This window comes from Lutjanus erythropterus, chromosome 20 (genome assembly GCF_056507025.1).
Source record: "Lutjanus erythropterus isolate fLutEry1 chromosome 20, fLutEry1.hap2, whole genome shotgun sequence".
NCBI classification, from domain to species: Eukaryota; Metazoa; Chordata; class Actinopteri; order Lutjaniformes; family Lutjanidae; genus Lutjanus; species Lutjanus erythropterus.
In genome coordinates, this window is record NC_139336.1 from 20,055,472 (window position 1) to 20,074,085 (window position 18,614).

General features: G+C 40.4%; 1 protein-coding gene across 1 annotated transcript; it reads left to right on the forward strand.

Moving 5' to 3' along the window:
• The first annotated feature begins 565 nt into the window (after positions 1-565).
• Positions 566-18,614, forward strand: rab11fip1b (RAB11 family interacting protein 1 (class I) b). The gene is made up of 6 exons (XM_084745852.1): positions 566-1,347; positions 11,190-11,617; positions 12,304-14,344; positions 15,873-16,667; positions 17,071-17,188; positions 18,279-18,614. The coding sequence occupies exons 1-6, from the start codon at positions 980-982 to the stop codon at positions 18,474-18,476; spliced, it is 3,948 nt and encodes a 1,315-aa protein (XP_084601978.1). The 5' UTR covers positions 566-979; the 3' UTR covers positions 18,477-18,614.

The following is an 18,614-nucleotide window of genomic DNA, read 5'->3' on the forward strand; positions in this document are numbered from 1 at the left end:
AAACTCCCCTAATTGTTATCAAATTATGTTTGTGATCTATTCAAGCAACAAAGTTTTATGATGTGCTATATGGTTGCCAGTGTGGAACAGCATGCCAGTCACTGAAGCTGTTCAAATGGGGGGAAATGTGCATTTAGAGACTTCCATTTGTAGTTATTCAAGATTTTTAAATCTAATGCCAGTTGACAATGTCCTATATACAGTCAAGAATAACAAGTTAAAAAGAATAAACATTACAAAAATGAAATCAAAATATAAAGAAATAAAATGAAGAAATGAGTAAGGCCCAAATAAAATACAGAAATTCAGATATTTATCATTTTCTTTCCTTTTGAAATGATTAAAATATTGTGACTTTTTTTTTTACATGTTTCATATAGGTGTGGCATGTCTTCTCTGGGTTTGATATCTACTTTTTTCTTCTGGTGTTGTTTGAATAGATGTGTCGATATAGGTCCTATGTAGATAGATATCAAAGTGAATTAAAATCAGATTTGCAAAAAAAGTCCCAGATTACTCAAATTCACCTCACAGAAGACAGTAAAATTTGCATTATGGACTGACTGTGAATATGGACTAGATGATCTGTCAGTTTAAATAAGTCCTCAATCAATCAATCAGTCATTCTTGTCCTTATTTGACTGATGTGATACTGATGCGCTCTGGCAGGTCTCAGCAAGCATCAGGTGTGGCCCGATGATTCCAGTAAGTGACTGTTGAGGTGTGAATGGGCACCAAGCGGAGTGTCAGGTTTGTTGGAGTCATTTAATCTGGGGGGAGTGTCTTGTCTTTAACCGAGGCCCCCTGTCGGTGTAGCCACGCCCAATCAGCTGTTTCCTCAAGTACACCGACGCTCAGAGGGAAACTTTTCCTCTCTTCTGTCCAGTCTGACGGTGGACTCATGTAAAGGCCGCGCAGGTTTGTGTTTTGGAGTTTATTTTCTGCGCGCTGTTAATCCAGCAACAAGCGTTGTGTCAGCATGTCCCTGTCGGATCAGCAGTGGTGTCCCACGAGCGTCCAGGTAACGGTGCTCCAAGCCAGAGGCCTCAGGATCAAGGGGAAAGGAGGCACCAACGATGCCTACGCCGTCATGCAAGTGGGCAAAGAGAAGTACCAGACGTCGGTGGTGGAGAAGTGCGTGGCCCCGGTGTGGAAGGAGGAGGCCGCCTTCGACCTGCCGCAGCTGCTGCTGGCTGGAGGAGGAGGAGGAGGAGGAGGAGGCACGGAGCGCTCCACGCTGCACGTCCACGTCCTGCACCGGGCCCTGGTGGGTCCAGACAAACTGCTGGGACAGGCTGTCATCAACCTGCTGCTGCTCAGTGAGGACAAGACCCGCAACAAGACCGAGTGAGTTACACAGCAGAGAGTCAGAGGGTCAATAGAAATGATGTGAAAACACATCAGTTGTTTTATAGGGCAAGTAACGATTACTTTCATGACCAATAGTATTATCTATAAAATGTCCAAAAATAGTAAAAATAGCTCATTATAGTACCCAAAGTGACTTCATATAAGTCTCCCCCCCCACACACACACAAGATCCCAGTCCAGAAATCTTTTGTTTAACAGTCCAAAACCCAAAAGTATTTAATTAATTTTAGCCATCAGAAATTACTCGAACATTTATACGGAACCCCTATGTGAACATAGGGAGACAAAAATGGTGATTGGAAAAAAAAGGTCTGAAAAAAAATTTAATGAATGGGTGAAAAAATAATGTGGGTGGAGAAAATACTTTTGCATCCTCCCAAGAAACTTTTATGTCCCTTCACAAACTTCTGCATTCCGTCACAAAACCTTTGCGTTCTTTCACAAACTTTTCCGTTCTCTTGCAGAACTTTGACCTTCCCTCACAAAACTTTTGCGTTCCCTTGCAGAACTTTTGCCTTCTCTTGCACTGTTCTTGCTCCCCCTCATAAGACATTTGTGTTTGCGTTCCCTCGCAGAACTTGTGCGTTGTCTCCTGAGATACTTTGAGTGGAGAAGCACTTCCACTTCCAGATCAAAACCCAGGGATGAAAAAAAAGGGTGAACCAGGTCATTCATGATGTGGTGAGCTCTGCTATGCCTTAACATTACAGCTTTGGTAACTTTACTTAACCGCTAACCTTACCCGTTCCCAAAGTCTGCATTTCATTCTCTTATCTTATTAGCATGCTAACTAGCTTACATTGGCAACCTAATATCTCTGTCTGTTTTGTCATTTTTTCCTCTCCTACATCCCCATAAGATTAATTCTAATTTAAAGGATGCATCATTGAGCTTGTCTCTTGGCAGGAGAGTCCAGTGGTTCAAGGGTCAATCAATTAATCAATCAATCTGCCAAAGATTCTTTGAGCAATCAGGTGACATTGTGATAGGCACAGTGAGGAGTGAGTAACTTTGATTTTCATCTGTGAAACAGGGGAACAACTCCTGGTTGCTTGTTCTGTCAGTCATGCAGCTTTGTGGTCTTGCAGAATAAAACTCCATAATCTCTATTCTTTTATTGTAACAATAAGATTATAGATCATCTACCTTTTCATCTAGATCACCTTTTTCCACTGAGGTGAGGTATTTGAGCATGCGGCGCACACGCACACACACACACACACACACACACACACACACACACACACACACACACACACAGCCACGCATCACTACACAGCTGCTTTGGTGGGTTTGGACTGCAAATGTTGCCCACTTGCTCCAGTGCAGCTTAAGGGATTTGTTCCCTCGGCAGCAGCCTTCAAGGATGCCAATCAGCATTACTTACTCAGGCAAAAGATGCGAGTCAAAGGATTCACTCTTTCATTGACTGAGCTTGTTGATGACTGAGAGATTCCACAAAAAAGGACCCAAACTTCACCTTGCTGTGCCAGCACATCACTAAAATAAAACATCAAGCTTTAAAAATTCAGTCTGTAAGATTCACACGGATTTATTGGCAGAATATGGCAGAAATAAAGTTTAATATTTATAAGTGTGTAGGTTTGGGTATCAAGAGCTGATCAACAAGACTGGCTCTTGACACAGCCTTTCAAATTTTTCACAAGTTTCAAAAACCACTGCAGTAAATGTTTGCAATCTGCAAGCTTACTGTTAGCTGTCACTAAATCCTACTGTCACTGGTCCTTTTTAAATTGGCATTATACTGTGTGCAGACCGTGTGAAGTAGGTGTAGTAATTATTTAAGCTGAGTGAGTTTGTGCTAATAATGTCAGTGATCAGGTTTCACAGGCCTTTCTGGTACATGCTCCTTTAAGCAGAACATAATGTGTTCAAAGAAAGAAAATATTTAACGTTTTAATTCTCAAAAAATTTAAATGCAACACCCATCAGCCACGTCTGCAGCTCAGTAAGGATGGAAAATATTTTCTTGTGCTAAGCTGTTTGTGGGTATTTTACTCCCCTGCCGTGTGACCGGTATTATACAAAAGCAGACTGCATACCAACCTGTTTGTCTGAATGCACAAACACACACACTTCCTTCTCCCACCTCTTCAAAGGTTTTGTGTTGTTGTTTGGGTCTGTCTGCTCCGTCTGATGTCTCTGGTCATTGCATGAATTGTAATGTCTACCACACCAAGGCGGGATTTGATGTTGTAACTCATTACTGTTCCAGTTTTCTTCATCATAAAACTATAGCTTTTCTGTCTCTTCATATTATGGCAAAGTTTTAATAGCGCAGGGCAACCGGAACAACGCCGCCTGAAGGTTTGGTGCGATTGTCACAGTGAAAAAATCACATTAAAGTGAGATTTGAGAGCATGGAATGTGCTGTGATTAAATGCATTTGGTCACAAATAACTTCTTCATAGCGTTCTGCCTGCTACTCTGGTTTGGCTAGCGTCCAAATTTCCCAGGATCCCGAGCTGGACTTCACCTGGCTATACGCTGCCTGTTTAATAGTGCATGGTTTTGGGCTTTGTAGTTGTCACATCTGCTCTTTTTGGCATTCAGATATCAGATACCGGTTTCCCTCGAGTACTGCTGCAGAAAATGTGCAGGTTGATACATGCATCGATTTTTATGGGGATTTCTTTTTTTGTAAAATCAGGAAACATGCTGCTTTAGTGTTGAATAAATACTCAGCTTGTTTTCTGTTGATCTCCCTGTAGTCCTTGGTGAGTGTACCTTGCCTCTGAGGTTTAAATCCAGCGTTAGCCTCACATTCCTGCCTGTTTTTATCAATGAAAAACAAACAGTGATGCCAACAGTGAGCAACAGTCTACGGGGTCAGTTTTCCCACTGAGACCACTGTGAGTGTACTGACCCCCAGAAGACAAACATATTCCACGAGCTGCCAGTACAACGGCTCTACTGTTGAAGGGACATGGTGTTGGCTGACTTTGGGAAAGCAATTATTTAACCAAGTTTTGCTCTTTTTTGAACATGTGTTGCTTGCGAAAGAAAGCAGTACTGTTAGAAGCACAGATGGAAATGGACAGAATAAACAGAATGACTTTAGTCTCTTGATAGCTGTATATAATTATATAAAATATACTTTTAAGACATCTGAATTAGTACTTTTGTTTGATTTGAACTATGTGGTCAGTTGGTGATTGGATAATTGTGTTTGTTTGGTCATTGGTTATTATTTGCCTTTAATTTCAAGGGGAAAGACAGTGGACAAAGTTTTCTTTTGCATGTTTTTGAGAAAGGCCCCTGGCTACAAGCAAAAGGAACAAAAATGATGAAGCTGGATCATAAGTGGATAAGTGAAAAAACAGTCTCACCACAAGCTCCATCAGGCACATGAGTTTGTCCAGTTATCATGAAACTGAATCTTTTCAAATTTCAATTTTTTTCTGAACACCTCAAGGACTTCTCTCTATGTTGGCTTAAAAGATGTTTTGAATTATGAATTAAAAATATTCAGTTAATTTCATGATTGCAAATTTGTCTGGATTCTCTCATTTTCGGTTTCCTGGGGGTGTTATTCCACAGGCTCAGACCAAAATGCCTCTGGACGCCATTGCAGCTCATCCTCACCAGAAAAACGAGCATGTAGGTTGTCTGTTCAAGCAGCTCATTACAACCCATGTGTACGTTTATTGTTTAGCGGTGACCTCTTTGCACAACATCCATATCTGCTGCAGGAGAATTAAGTGTAAGGATATTAAATAACCCGCAGTAAGCAAGCCTCAATTAAACCTTCTGTCCAGCATTTTGTGTTTTGAAACACCTTCGCCATAAATTATTTTCTCCTTGTAGTGCTGCAGCTAAGGATTAATTTTGTCATTGATTAACCTGTCGATCATTCTTTCAAATCAATCGATTAATTGTTTGGTCAAAATGCCCAAAGCCCGAAGTGACATCCTCAGAAGTATTATTTTGTCTACAACCCAAAGCTATTTAGTTAGATGGACTAAAGAAACCAGAAACTATTCAAATCTGAGACGCTGAAGTCAGAAAATTTTCCTCTTAAAAAAGTTACTTGATTAATCAATTATCAAAATAATTTGCAATTACTTTGTAGTTGTCAACAGCATGTGTTGTGATTATTTTGGCTTAAAAATAAGTTCAGTCATTAGTTTTCCTAGTTTAATTTTCCATTGGAAAGGGAATTTCTAGTCACATTCACTCTGGTTCCTGTGAACAAGTCTTCATTTTGTCTTCTCTGACTCACGGTTGTGAACTGATAGACTGAGCCCTGGACAGTTTTGGTGCTTGGACATTATCACTGTGGAGCTGTTTCACTCACTCAGCTCTTCTCGCACTCACACAGCTGTGCTCTGTGATAAGAAAGGCTTGAACCACTCAGGGTATTGTCTTATCAGTAGTTCAGGCTTCACAAGGAAGGATGTGTGTGTGTGTGTGTGTGTGTGTGTGTGCAGAAAGTAGAATAAATTTACAAAATGTTGAGTCATGCATTATCCTCTTCTTGTTCTGTCTGTACAGCAGAGGAACACTTTCTTCTCTTCACAGGGGTGTGAGATTACTGGGTTTAAAGGCATAGTCATCATCACCCAGGCTCTGTTCAGTGAAAGGCATTTTTAATTCCTCCTCCTGCACCCTGCTTACTACCCCAACCAGCTAACGCCCAAACACTTTTGCAACTTCCCGTCTGATTAAACTGAACTAGCTTACTTCTTCTTCTTTTTTACTTGTTCATGTTGGATGTGTTTGTGGCGTCTGTCAGTATCAGAGAAGTATAGTTTTAATATACTACAGGCTGCTGTAGTACAATGTTAGTGTACTAATAGTGTTATAGGTTCGTCAATATTATTATGCTTTATTACTGTAATACAACTCAGTATTATAGTACAGTTTTCTAGTTCTCTGAGCCTTGAGCACCGCAAAGTCTGCAGCATTCAGCTCTTTGCTGAATTTCTTTGCTTGTCCATTCTCAGTTTGTATAAAACCAGTCTGTCTGTCTCACTGCAGTCCTTAAAGCTATCAAACATTTCAAAATGAAAAAGTCTGCGGTCCAGTCACAACTTTGAAACAGCAGAAAGGCCTTGCATACCTCAGTGAAGGTCGAAGTTCCTCTGAGTGTAGCAAATATAGAAATCACACAACTGGAGGATCCACTGGGAGTGTTGTAGCATTTTCCTAAACACAGTGTGCATCCTTAAGTAACGCAACATAGGGTGTGTTTGATTTGTACCACTAAGAAGTGCAGGATTGGGCATTAAATGAGTGAATGATGACGTAGATGTGAGTTTTTTTTAACTATGCCAAGGAACAATAATGCTAACCTTATCCCATAAAGACTTTGTCCTTAATTCCCTGTTGTTCCTCTGTGTTTGTTCACTGTCACACATCTCAATCTGGTATTTGCAAAAACCAAATTGCTAAATTGAAAGGTCAGTCACAAAATTATACTGTTACATATTGCTACACATTTTTAGTGGGCATATGGAAATCACGGAGCTTTCTTTGTGGGTACATGGAAAAATACCTGTGTATCATGTAAAAAACACCACTGTCAATAAATATTAATATCGAGGTATTTGGTTAAAAGTATTGTGATATTTGATGTTGTTTAATACCAGTTCCTCTGCAGTTCCTCTCAGCTCTACAAAGTTTTATTACATCAAAATGTGAGTTTAGGTTAGGAAGTTTGCTGATATAGTTGACATGTTAACACTTCGATTTTCATGAGCATTTCAAAATGGATTAAGGTCCCCCTTTATTTGCATGATGGATAAATGGGTGATGTGTCTGGCAATGTCAGGTGTGAAATTAGCAAATCATATCCCATTACTCAACAGTGGGAGGGAGCTGTGACAACAGTTTCATCCATTTTGGAAATTCCAGGAAAACGCCTTTTCCTCCTTAATTTGTTAGTTGGTGCCACATATCTGAAGCATTCCTCAGAGAGGAGGACGACGAGTAGGCGGGTGAGTCTCGGCAACATATCAGTACCACCGAGAGGAAGGCGTTGTATTCAGCTGAGTCTGTATTACATATCGGGGGCATATGAGGTAGAGGTTTTATGCCAAATGAGGGGACAGTTATACAATTAAACACACAAACTCAAAACACAATATAGATCTATGACAATCCTGCTTAAAGCTTCCACATTTTTCTGTTTTTCAAACATATCTTTTCATCATGACTGTGAATCATTTCCTGTAGACCTACCCTGCTCATAACGACCACTTAACTAACGCTAACCATTAATATAACCTACATCTAACCTGACCTTAACCCAAGTCTCTACCCTTAAATTTAATGATTTATTTCATGTGGACTTCCATTTGGTCCCCATAAGGAAGGTGAGTTCCCGCAATGTGAGCATTTAAGCAGATTGATGTCCCCACAACGTGAGTAATATTCGTATAGACACACACACGCGCCCACACAGAAATGCCCACACGGCCCCTTCCTCATTTCCTCATTTCCCCAGGAATCCAGATTTCAGTTGGAGTTGTTTGTTCAGTGGTGAGCTGACCTCAGATTTCTGCCTGATAAGCACTTTTTATGCTGACTGCTCCTTTTTCGTTGTTCTGTTAAATTATTCTGCTTATTCTGAGACCCTTCTGTCAGTACTGGACTGTGACACAGGTGCAGTAGCAGCGCAAAGTGGACAAAACTTGGTCTCCGTTGATCTGTCGCTGAGTGCATTTAGGCTTTTCTACATTTTATGAGAAGACGAGATTGTAACCAGTGTTTATGTTGGTTTCCTTCACTGTCATCTTAGTATTATAGTATAGTATTATGGAATTTCTTTCAGTTATTTATAGTTATAGAATATAGTTTATAGTTAGAGACTTTTTGGACAAGACCAAACAAATCTTTATACCATTTAAACATGACATATTGTTCACAATATTTATTTGAACAGAAGAAGTCAGATGTTGCAACTGACCCCAACCCTGGGGACAGTTCAACTATCCTTTCCTGTACCCCACAATGACTCTTTATGTTGAAAAATACAGTTGTGTGGTCTGTTTTGATACTGCTGCTTAGTTACAGGTTGCTGTCCCCACCCTTTCAGCCATGACAGAACATCATGTGACCTTGACACACGCTAACCATGTCACTTAGAAGTCAGCAACACATTGATTCAAAAGAATAGAACTCATGAAAAATTGCTGACTTTGTCATCTGTCTCATCACTGCAGCACGCTTCTCACTGAGAGAATAAGACTTGTTGTTACAGTATGTTTAAATGGAGATGATGAGGTTAACAGCAGCTTGTTTTGTGAGAAGTAGAGACTAATCTTGTTATATATAAACTAACTCCTTCAGGGGGCGACTAGTGTGTTGACTGTCTGCAGGGTTAGATGTCTGGGAATGTGCAGTAAATGCACAAACTTGAGTGTGACACACGTCACCAAGGCATTGTGGGCCATGAGCTATTAGAGATCCTGCTATTTGTATGAATCTATGCAGCAGGTCTGATCCTGATATAGTACTTTATTGTGTGAGACAGAGGAAAAAGGAACAAAAATTATACACACAATACAAGCATTCATAAATTAGAGGCTGCCACAAATGGGACACTATTATTATTAAAAAAAAACTTTCCTTCATGGTTGGTTTGCTGGTTCTTCTTAGATCCTCACAGACTTTCCAAAAACATTTAAGTCGCTGCTGACTCACTCTCCGTTTGGATGGATCATAGTTTCCACAGAGAAACTGACGAGGACTAAATGTCAACATGCTGTACATGAATCTCAGTATTAGAGTTTATGACGTTATGGTGCATAATAGTTTGTAGGGGAATGATTCTGCATTAATATGACTCTTTTCTGGGTGACACCTTGTTGAGAGTCAGTGAAGCATTTGATCTAAAAAGTTATTAAAGTGAATGTAAATTCACAGTGGACAGAATTTTAATTTCCAAGAATGTACACTGGACCTTGGTAGGACCAGGCTATCATTAATACAGCAGGCTATTATTGTTTCTTTGCTTTCAGCAGAATTGCATTATGATGATCATACAGTTTCTTTTTTTTTTCTACAAAGTATAAACAAACAAGATTAGTAACTGAAGTTGTAGTTTTATGCATTGGAGCAGTTTTGTCTGAAAACATGCATAATGCATGAAACATAAATTGGATTATTTTCACATACATTTCCCATTCTGTAATATGGATACAAGATAAAATAACTCAACAACCAATGATTGTCTGAGTTTCATATATTATGTGTTATTAACTTAACTTAACTTTTTAATGATCTTGGTGGCTTTTTTTCAAATGTAACAGTGATTGGAGGAATTCCATTGTATTGTTTAGCTATTCAGTTTTTTGTCATCATGAAAACAAACTCGTATATCGTGGACGAGCTCTCATTTTGTCACAGCCTGGTTCATAGGAAGTATTTAAGAGAACTAAATCAAATCAAAGTCAGTTCATCCATGATGTTTGTAGTGTGTGGGTGTGTGAATGTGTTCAGGTGAAATAAACAGAAAAACAAAACAACCAAGGTCCCACTGAACTGAGCAACCCAGAGAGGAGAGACTAACTGCCCAGGCACACATATATGTTGGTGAACATTCATACCAACTCAGGTGTCAGCAGTCACTCTCAGTGAGACACTCCCCACATCCCAGCAACCAAACAACAAACATATGATACCTGTCACATTGGTTTCCTGTCAGACAATAAGGTACACAGTCTTAAGATACTATCAGGTAAATATCTCCTCTGTCAAAGTGGCAGATTATGACTACCACGTCATAGACACATTCATTCTGCATATACAGATCTAAGCAAAAAGCTGTTTTTCAAAAACAAAGCCAGTCCAAATAATTCATATTTTGTTTCACTAAGAGTTATCCTACACCAAATCATGCCAGCCCTGCAGAATTAATGTACCCTGGATTAATATCAGGATCATGCCTTCAATATGATAAACCACATTCATTTAAGCGGCTATAATCAATGTTTTTACAATAACAGTGTATCACATGACAATATGAAAACAATGGGACAATGCAAAAGGAAATGTTGAGAGAATTATCAACTGAATCTGCAGCCCCAGTCAGCTTTATAGACAATTTCAGCTCATTGTTTCAGCTGTCTGACCAACTGTTGGGCTTCACTGCTCTCATAGCATCGTTTTTGGCTTAAAAGCTCTGAAAACCTACTATACACTACCAGCTCGTTTGCCACTGGTCAAAGTTTGCATGCTGGCAAATATAGTGGAACATTTAGCTGTGAAAGAGCCAGATATTTCCCTCAGGTGTTCGTAGAGACGGAAGGACTTTAAACGGGCCTGAAAAGTTGAGCCCGAAAAAGACCCAAGCCTGACCTGAACCCATCCTTCATTAGCATATTTCAGCCTGACATTTTTCCTAACAAGCTTCCCGCCATGTAACAGTAGGAGGTGACAGTGACAGGGAAAATACATGAATTGAATTGGCAACAACAAAATTAGGAAAACAAAAATAAGTGCTACTACTATTTCTACTGATAATAATAATAAATGATAATACAGCCCGTGAGAAATATGGCCCGACCTGACCTAAACCCGCTGGGTAAAAATTTTATGCGGGCACAGATCTCGAGCTCTAAGAGATGGAACTAAAAGAGAGTGAAGATTGGACATTCAGGTGGCCAGAAAAACAGCTCAAAAGGAATGATAATGTTTCTGTGGAACTGTTGGAATGTATAGAATTTGTTTTTTTTTCTAAAAATGCATCTTTTGAAATAATGTTTGCACAATTAATCAGACATTTGGAGGTTATGTATCGTGGACGTGTCTTTGGTAAATGTTATTCTAATTAAGGTTCCTGTCTTTAACAGATGGTTTAAGCTGCTGGACAAGACTGGCAAGGCAGACAAAGACAGAGGAGAGGTGCTCGTGGACATCCAGTTCATGAGAAACAACATGACTGCCAGCATGTTTGACCTTTCCGCTGCTGGCAAATCCAGATCCCGTCTGGGCAAGTTCAAGGACAAAGTTCGTGGCAAGAAAAAGGAATCGGACACTGCGTCTACCATCGTGCCGTCTTTCACTCAGGTCCTGACTGACAGTGAGGAGGAGGGACACGGGGAGGAGGACATGGCTGCTGGCAAGGACGAGAAGAAGAAGAAACACAAGATGAAGTCGTTGTTTTCTCCAAAGTCAAACCTGCAGAAAAACATGTCTCAGTCCATGTCTGTCCTGCCTGCGAAAAACTCCTCGCTCAGTGGCAGCCAGTCGTCTGGTCTAAATGTGGATTCTTCTGAAGGTCAGTTTTAATTCACTCCATCACCCTTATTTAATTGATTTTCTTTTGTCCTTTGTGAGATTACAACCCTGATTTCAAAAAAGTTGTTCAAACTGATCATGTTTATTGGTTTTTGTAGATATCATATCAATATCATATCATATCATCAATCATTCTGAATTTGATGCATGACAAAAAAGTTGTGACAGGGGCACGTTTACCACTGTGATGCATCCGCTTTTCCTTTAACGTTCAGTAGGCGTTTGGGAACTGAGGACACTAATTGATGCAGTTTTGAAAGAAAAAATTTGTCCCATTCTTTCTTGATATTACACTTCAGATTCTCAACAGTTCAGGGTCTCTATTGTGTTTTACTCTTCATTATGCAGGCAGGTCAGTCTATAACCCAAACTCTTTTACTCTGAAACCACGCTGATGTAACAAATGCAGAATGTGTTTTGGCATTGTGTTGCTGAAATAAGTAGGGACGTCTAATTTAGTGTAGTTTTCCCAGTCATTTGTTGCAGGCATCAAATGCAGAATAAGTTTATATTTACAAAAATAAAGTCAGTTTAAACATTGTCTTTGTACTGTATTAAACTGAATATAAGTTGAAAATGTTTTGCAAATCACTGCATTCTTGTTATTGTTAGTGTCCCAACTTTTTGGGATTGTATGTGCATGTTAACTTTCTCATGTCCTTCCAGGTAAAAAGAAGTTCAAGTTCAAGATACACAAACGCTCAGGCAGCTCAGACAACAAAGAGTCTGGTCACCAAAAACATGGTGCTGCAGAACAGAGTAACCTGTGCATCAATGGTAGTCATATATACTGTGAGGAGCCACCGCCCCGGACCTCTCGCATTGGCTCCAACTTCAGTCTGGCCAGTTCAGGCCATGGATCCATGGAGGACGTCCCCGAAAGCTCTCCTCCATCTGTTGATTCACTGAGGGCGGTGAGACAATATTCACCCTGGACGGAGGAAGAGGAGGAGGAGACAGCTGAAAAAGAAACTATAAAAGAGGATGAGGATGAACTTAAAAAAGAGGAAGAGGAGAGGGCTAGGAAGGAGGAGGAGAGGAGAAGAAAAGAAGAGGAAGAGGAGAGGGTTAGGATGGAGGAGGAAAGGAGGAGAAAAGAAGAGGAAGAGGAGAGGGTTCGGATGGAGGAGGAAAGGAGGAGAAAAGAAGAGGAAGAGGAGAGGGTTAGGAGACAAGAAGAGGAAGCTGAGAGGTTGGCTGAGGAGAAGAGAAGACTAGAGGAAGAGGAAGAAAGAAGGCGAATTGAGGAAGAAGAGAAAAGGCAAAGGGAGGAAGAGGAAAGGATTAGGATGGAAGAGGAAATGGTGAGGAGGAGAGAAGAGGAGCGTAAATTAGCAGAAGAAGAGAGGAGACTGGAGGAGGAAAGAAGGATTGAAGAAGAGAGAGTTAGAAAGGAGGAAGAGGAGAGGATTCAGAGGGAGGAGGAAGAGAGGAGAAGACGTGAGGAAGAGGAGAGAGTTAAGAGAGAAGAAGAAGAGCGTGAAAGATTAGCAGAAGAGAAGAGACTAGAGGAAGAAGCAAGGAGAATTGAAGAAGAAGAAAAAAGGCAAAGAGAGGAAGAGGAGAGGATTAGGATGGAGGAAGAAAGGGCTGAGAAAGAGAGGAGGAGACAAGAAGAAGAGGAGAGGAAGAGGAGAGAAGAGGAAGAGCATGAAAGACTAGCAGAGGAAAAGAGGAGACTAGCGGAAGAAGAAGAAAGGAGAAGAATTGAGGAAGAAGAAAAAAGGCAAAGAGAGGAAGAGGAGAGAATCAGGATGGAGGAGGAAAGGGCTGAGGAAGAGAGGAGGAGACAAGAGGAAGAGTATAAATTAGCAGAGGAAATGAGGAGACTGGAGGAAGAAGAAAGAAAGAGAATTGAGGAAGAGAAAGTTAGAAAAGAGGAGGAGGAGAGGATTAGGAGGGAGGAAGAGAGGAGGAGACAAGAGAAAGAGGAAATGCTGAGAAGACAAGAAGAAGAGTGTGAGGAAAAGAGGAGGCTGGAGGAACAAGAAAGGAGGCGTAGGGAGGAAGAGGAAAGGATTAGGAAAGAGGAGGAGGAGAAGGCTAAGAAGGAAAAGGAAGAATATGAGAGATTGTTAGAAGAAAAGAGGAAAGAGGAAGAAGAGAAAATTAGAAAGGAGGAAGAGGAAAGGGAGAGGAGACAAGAAGAGGAGAACGTTAGGAGGCAGATAGCAGAAAAGAGGATACTAGAAGAACAAGAAAGGAGGAGAATTGAAGAAGAAAAAAGGCAAAAGGAGGAAGAGGAAAGGATTAGGAAAGAGAAGGAAGAAGAGAAGGCTAGGAAGGAAAAGGAAGAAAATGAGAGATTGTTAGAAGAAAAAAATAGACAAGAAGAACTTAAGAGGAGAAGAATTGAGGAGGAGGAGAGAATAAGACAGGAAGAGGAGGAAAAAATTAGGATGGAGGAAGAGAGGAGGAAACAAGAGGAGGAACAAAAGAGGATTGAGGAAGAGGAGAAAATTAAAAGGGAGGAAGAGGAAAGGATTAGGAAGAAGAAAGCTGAAGAGGAGGCAAGGAAACTGGAGAAAGAAAAGGCAAAAAGAGTTGCAGACAAACAGAAGAAAAAGGAAAATAAACCCAAACACAAAGCTGCTGAAATCACTTCTACTAATCCATTTGATGAAGACTTTTCAACTAATCCTTTTGAGGAGAGTCCAGACTCACCTGCTGAACCTGACAGCAGCACAGTGTCAACTGTCCAACAAAGGTTAGTTCAAGTCATCGTACAAAACACTGATCACAAACACTACACGATGTTCACTTCCAAAATAATATAAGAGATGATAGAAATAAACTACCTACCCCCATTGTATTGTTGCATAAAAATAAAATGCTTTCAAAATGAATTTAACTTAAAATTAAAGTCTCACCAGTATACCATGCTTTATTGCACAAACCTTTCTGGCTATTTGCCTTCGTCAGGGCCCTGAGGTTGTGTCCGAGACAAGACCTGTGTAATTGATTTTGTTGAGTTGCGTACTTACATTATGCCAAATGGCGTTCCTGGAAAATCAGCATCAAAGTCATTACGATGCATAATCCGGGAACCACAAATATCATGTTGTCAGTCAATTCATGAAACATTATGAGGTTTTTGCACAGTTATAACACAGCGACAGAGAACGAAATTGAGTTCAGTTAACCTGCTGAGTTATCAGTAGCAGAACAGAACAGGATGTGAGGTTGTGAAACTATTATAACGCTTGATTAAAAAAAAAAAAAAATATATATATATATATATATATATATATATATATAAGATCAGTGTTCTTTACGTGTATAGAAGGTGTTAATGTGTGAATGTGGTTTATCTTGTTTTTGAGTCGGTCACAACACAGCAACAGCTCTTCTCAGCACTTCTTTTTTAAAATGCAACCTAAAGCTGACACCATCATGAAAATTGCATAGCGCTGTGCTTGTTTGTGTGTGTAAGAGTTGGTACAAGCGTGCAGACCTATACATGTCTTTGAGCGAGGATGTGTTTCTGCCGTCAACTGAGATTGGGAGCTGATTGCCAAGTCTTACATCATTATATAAGGTGTCACATAAACAGTGAGTCAGAACTGAAGAGGACTTCACACGTCTATTTCATGACACGCATAGGAGACGAGGAGGAGAAGGTCGCAAATAACCTCCTGCAAACTGTCTTTACCTGAAATAATATATTCATTTGCGACGTTTCAATACCATCATCAGATAAAAGCTTTGTGACAATGAGAAGCCATCTTAATCAGGGAATATGCAATAGGATTAACATTAATTTACTGACAGTCTCCAGTATCATATATGAAGATAAAGAAAAGCTACACTCTTTATGCTAACAATCATCAATATACCCCAAACTGGTTACATTGAGTGGTTAGATTTGTATAAAATGAATTCTTAAAGCCCAAAAGGCTAAACCATTTTTCCAAATATTACAGATTAGATTTGTAGATGAACCTGTTTTTTTCACATCATATAATCTGGATGCTCATTTCAGCCTTTTTCATACACGCAGTTACTGACCTTGAGAAAATGTGATAAATTATCTTATCTCAAAAATGGCCTGTTGTTAGATTTTCTTCTCAACACCCCTGACTTGTTTTAGATGATTATCCAAGGCTCGTGAAGCACTTCTTCTCTCTGAATTTATTTCCTTGCAGCATTAGAATATTTTGTCTCCCCTATGAGACTCTTGCCAATTAAATGCTTGAGTCTGCTTAAATGTAATGTCATCTGGGTCTCATTTTCAGGAGTCAATCTGCTGCTGCTTCCACTGATGAAAAGGATCTTGCTCATGCTCAACGGGAGAGGCGGCCGGCTCCTCAGCCTCCAGGAAGAAACCAAGCTGAGAGACAGAGTCAGGATGGATCTGCACAACATCTGGCTCAAGTTAACAAGCAGAGCAAAGAAAAAGATGTCAAAACTGTGAGCGTTCCCCCGCAGCGCTCGGTGCAGATGATCGCTCCTCTGAGTAGGTCTGCAGATGCAAAGAACGTCCAGAGCTTGACGCAAACTAGCGCCACCAAGGGAACAACAAACATAGCCAAGCACAGTAAACGTCTTGCGCCATCTAGACCTGGAGAAGAAGGGCCAAAAACAGCCTCGTCTTCTGGTGGCAAGACCTCCAATGAGCGTAGCTCAGAGGCAAAACAAAAGCCGGTTGTTTATGGCTTAAATCCATTCGAAGATGACGAAGATGAAGATGAGCTCGCAGCCCAAGATAATACAACAACTACTGGTTCAATACAACGGCCTCCAGCTGTGTCACAAGCTGCTGCCTCTCAAGCAAAAATCAAATCCTCAAAGACGGCCCATGCTCCCCCGCTTCCCGCAACGACAGCCACCACATCGAGCACTTTAATGAAGCAGAACACTGAAGGAGGCCCTGTTACAGATGATACAGGTGTGACTGTACGTGATAACCAAAGTTACCCCGAGCACGTCCAGGAGAACCCGTTACAGGACTCCCAGCCTGCAACCACAGTGCAGAGCGCAGGGGAAGAGGCAGGCGGGAAGAAAGAAGGGCCTCCTACAGCTTCACGAAGGTGAGATGATTCAGCTCCTCAACAGAATATTTATCATCACGCCTCAGTCTCCTCTTGAAATATAGATCACACAGCACTGGCTCCCAATATCACGCCATAATGTCTTTCAGAAAAAGAAAAAAATCTAACGTAGAATCTTCTATGATTCATCCTCATTTATCTTTCATTTCCTCGTTCATCTTTGCTTGTATTATTAATTGTGCTGAATCTGATAAGGTCGGCGTGGATGAATGAGCTCACAGCATTAATGCAAACTACTTCATTCTCTTTGACTCGTGATTGCTAACCAGGTTGCTTTTTGATCTCACAGACAGATTATACATCTCATAGTTTTTTTTTAACTGAGTCATATGTCTATTTCATCCCAGATCTTGTTCTTTTTACTTTTTTTTCATCATTGCAGGCTTCAACCTGTAAAACCTCTTAATCCTTTGGGACAGCAGCAGACTGTCTCAGTCGTTCAGGGGGAAACGGATAACAAATCCACAGGAATTCAGAGTGAAGTTCAGAAGACAGCAAAGGTAACTTTTTTAAAAAGAAAAAGACTTTTATGGTAGTTAAAGGGAAAAGTCATTCATTTTCATGTGAATGATTGAGCATTATTGCACACACTGAGGAATTAATTGCTGCCGTCAACACTGAATAGTCCTGCTCGCGACCCGGCAGGGTCTACATGCACCAGGATGAACTGCGTGCAAGTTTCTGACGCCCACAGCCATGTTTGCGTGTATCACCATCCTAGCCAGAACAGTGTTATGTGACAGACATGCTGTGTTTTCGTGGCACATTATCTGTCCGGTGGTCGGTCATGTTGGACTTACTGAACATTAACGACGCAACTGAAATTGCATCTGATCCTGATTTCTGTTGCTCAACCAAATATAAACTTATAAAGACTAACAAACTAGTTTTTCATCACTTGACTTCTTTAATAAAGTGTTTGAAGAGGGATGTTTAATTGTTTAATTTTCAGCATTTTCATCCAAAAAATTGTACTAATAGACAATTAGACTTGAAATCCTAAAAATCTTAGATATTTAAATGTCCATGGATCACCTGCCATGGTTTTCACCATACACACATCATTGATGAGCTCATACCTCTGTCAACATTCACACACTCTCTGCACTTTTAAACCTTTGTAACATTTAAGGGTTCGGCTGTGTACGGGCCCCTTACATCCAGTCACATACAGACACATACATCAGTAAATTCAGGAAGAAAACAGATTTTGCAGCAGGAAAACTCAGCGTTCTCAGTCAATATGGCACAAACTAAGGAATTTAGTACTTCAGTTGACTACATTTACCACCATCGCTGCTGGACATCCACATGAAAAGTGACAAATGTTCCCTCTAAAGGATTTTCCATCTTGGTTTCCATCTTTGTTAACCAAGATGGAAAATCCTTGAGAGTGACAAATGTTCCCTCTAAAGGATTTTCCATCTTGGTTAACAAAATAAATTAGCAAAGGAAAGCTTAAATGTAAATGCTGGTCCATCTGTTTCCTCAAATAGCATCAACATTTGAATCTTTCATTAGTCATTAATTTTGTGCCATATTTGTATTTAATATATAAATGCACTCTCCGTGTTTTATGCACTCTCACAGGTAGATGACACTGGGCTGAAAGGTCCGTACTCCCAGCTGACTCGAGAGGAACTCATCTCCCTGGTGCGCAAACAGGAGACACAGCTCTCAGAGAGAGACAAAAAGATGGCGGAGCTCGAGCAGTACATCGACAACTTGCTTGTGCGCGTCATGGAAGAGAAACCCAGCATTCTCATGTCTCTGAACTCTCTGAAATAAACCTGCTGAGGTGGATTCACAGCTGACACTTTATTATAAGGTTTGAACGAAACCTTTTAGAGTTCAACATACTGGCAAATGATCAATGAGAATGATTGAGATATATATTATGTAAAATAAATCTTTGGCTGTTGCCAT

Excerpts from the sequence above, each read along its gene's own strand:
- rab11fip1b (XM_084745852.1), top strand. The coding sequence starts at position 980 with ATGTCCCTGTCGGATCAGCAGTGGTGTCCCACGAGCGTCCAGGTAACG. Across the intron at positions 14,345-15,872 it reads GTGTCAACTGTCCAACAAAG|GAGTCAATCTGCTGCTGCTT; the intron begins GTTAGTTCAAGT and ends TCTCATTTTCAG. Across the intron at positions 17,189-18,278 it reads AAGTTCAGAAGACAGCAAAG|GTAGATGACACTGGGCTGAA; the intron begins GTAACTTTTTTA and ends GCACTCTCACAG.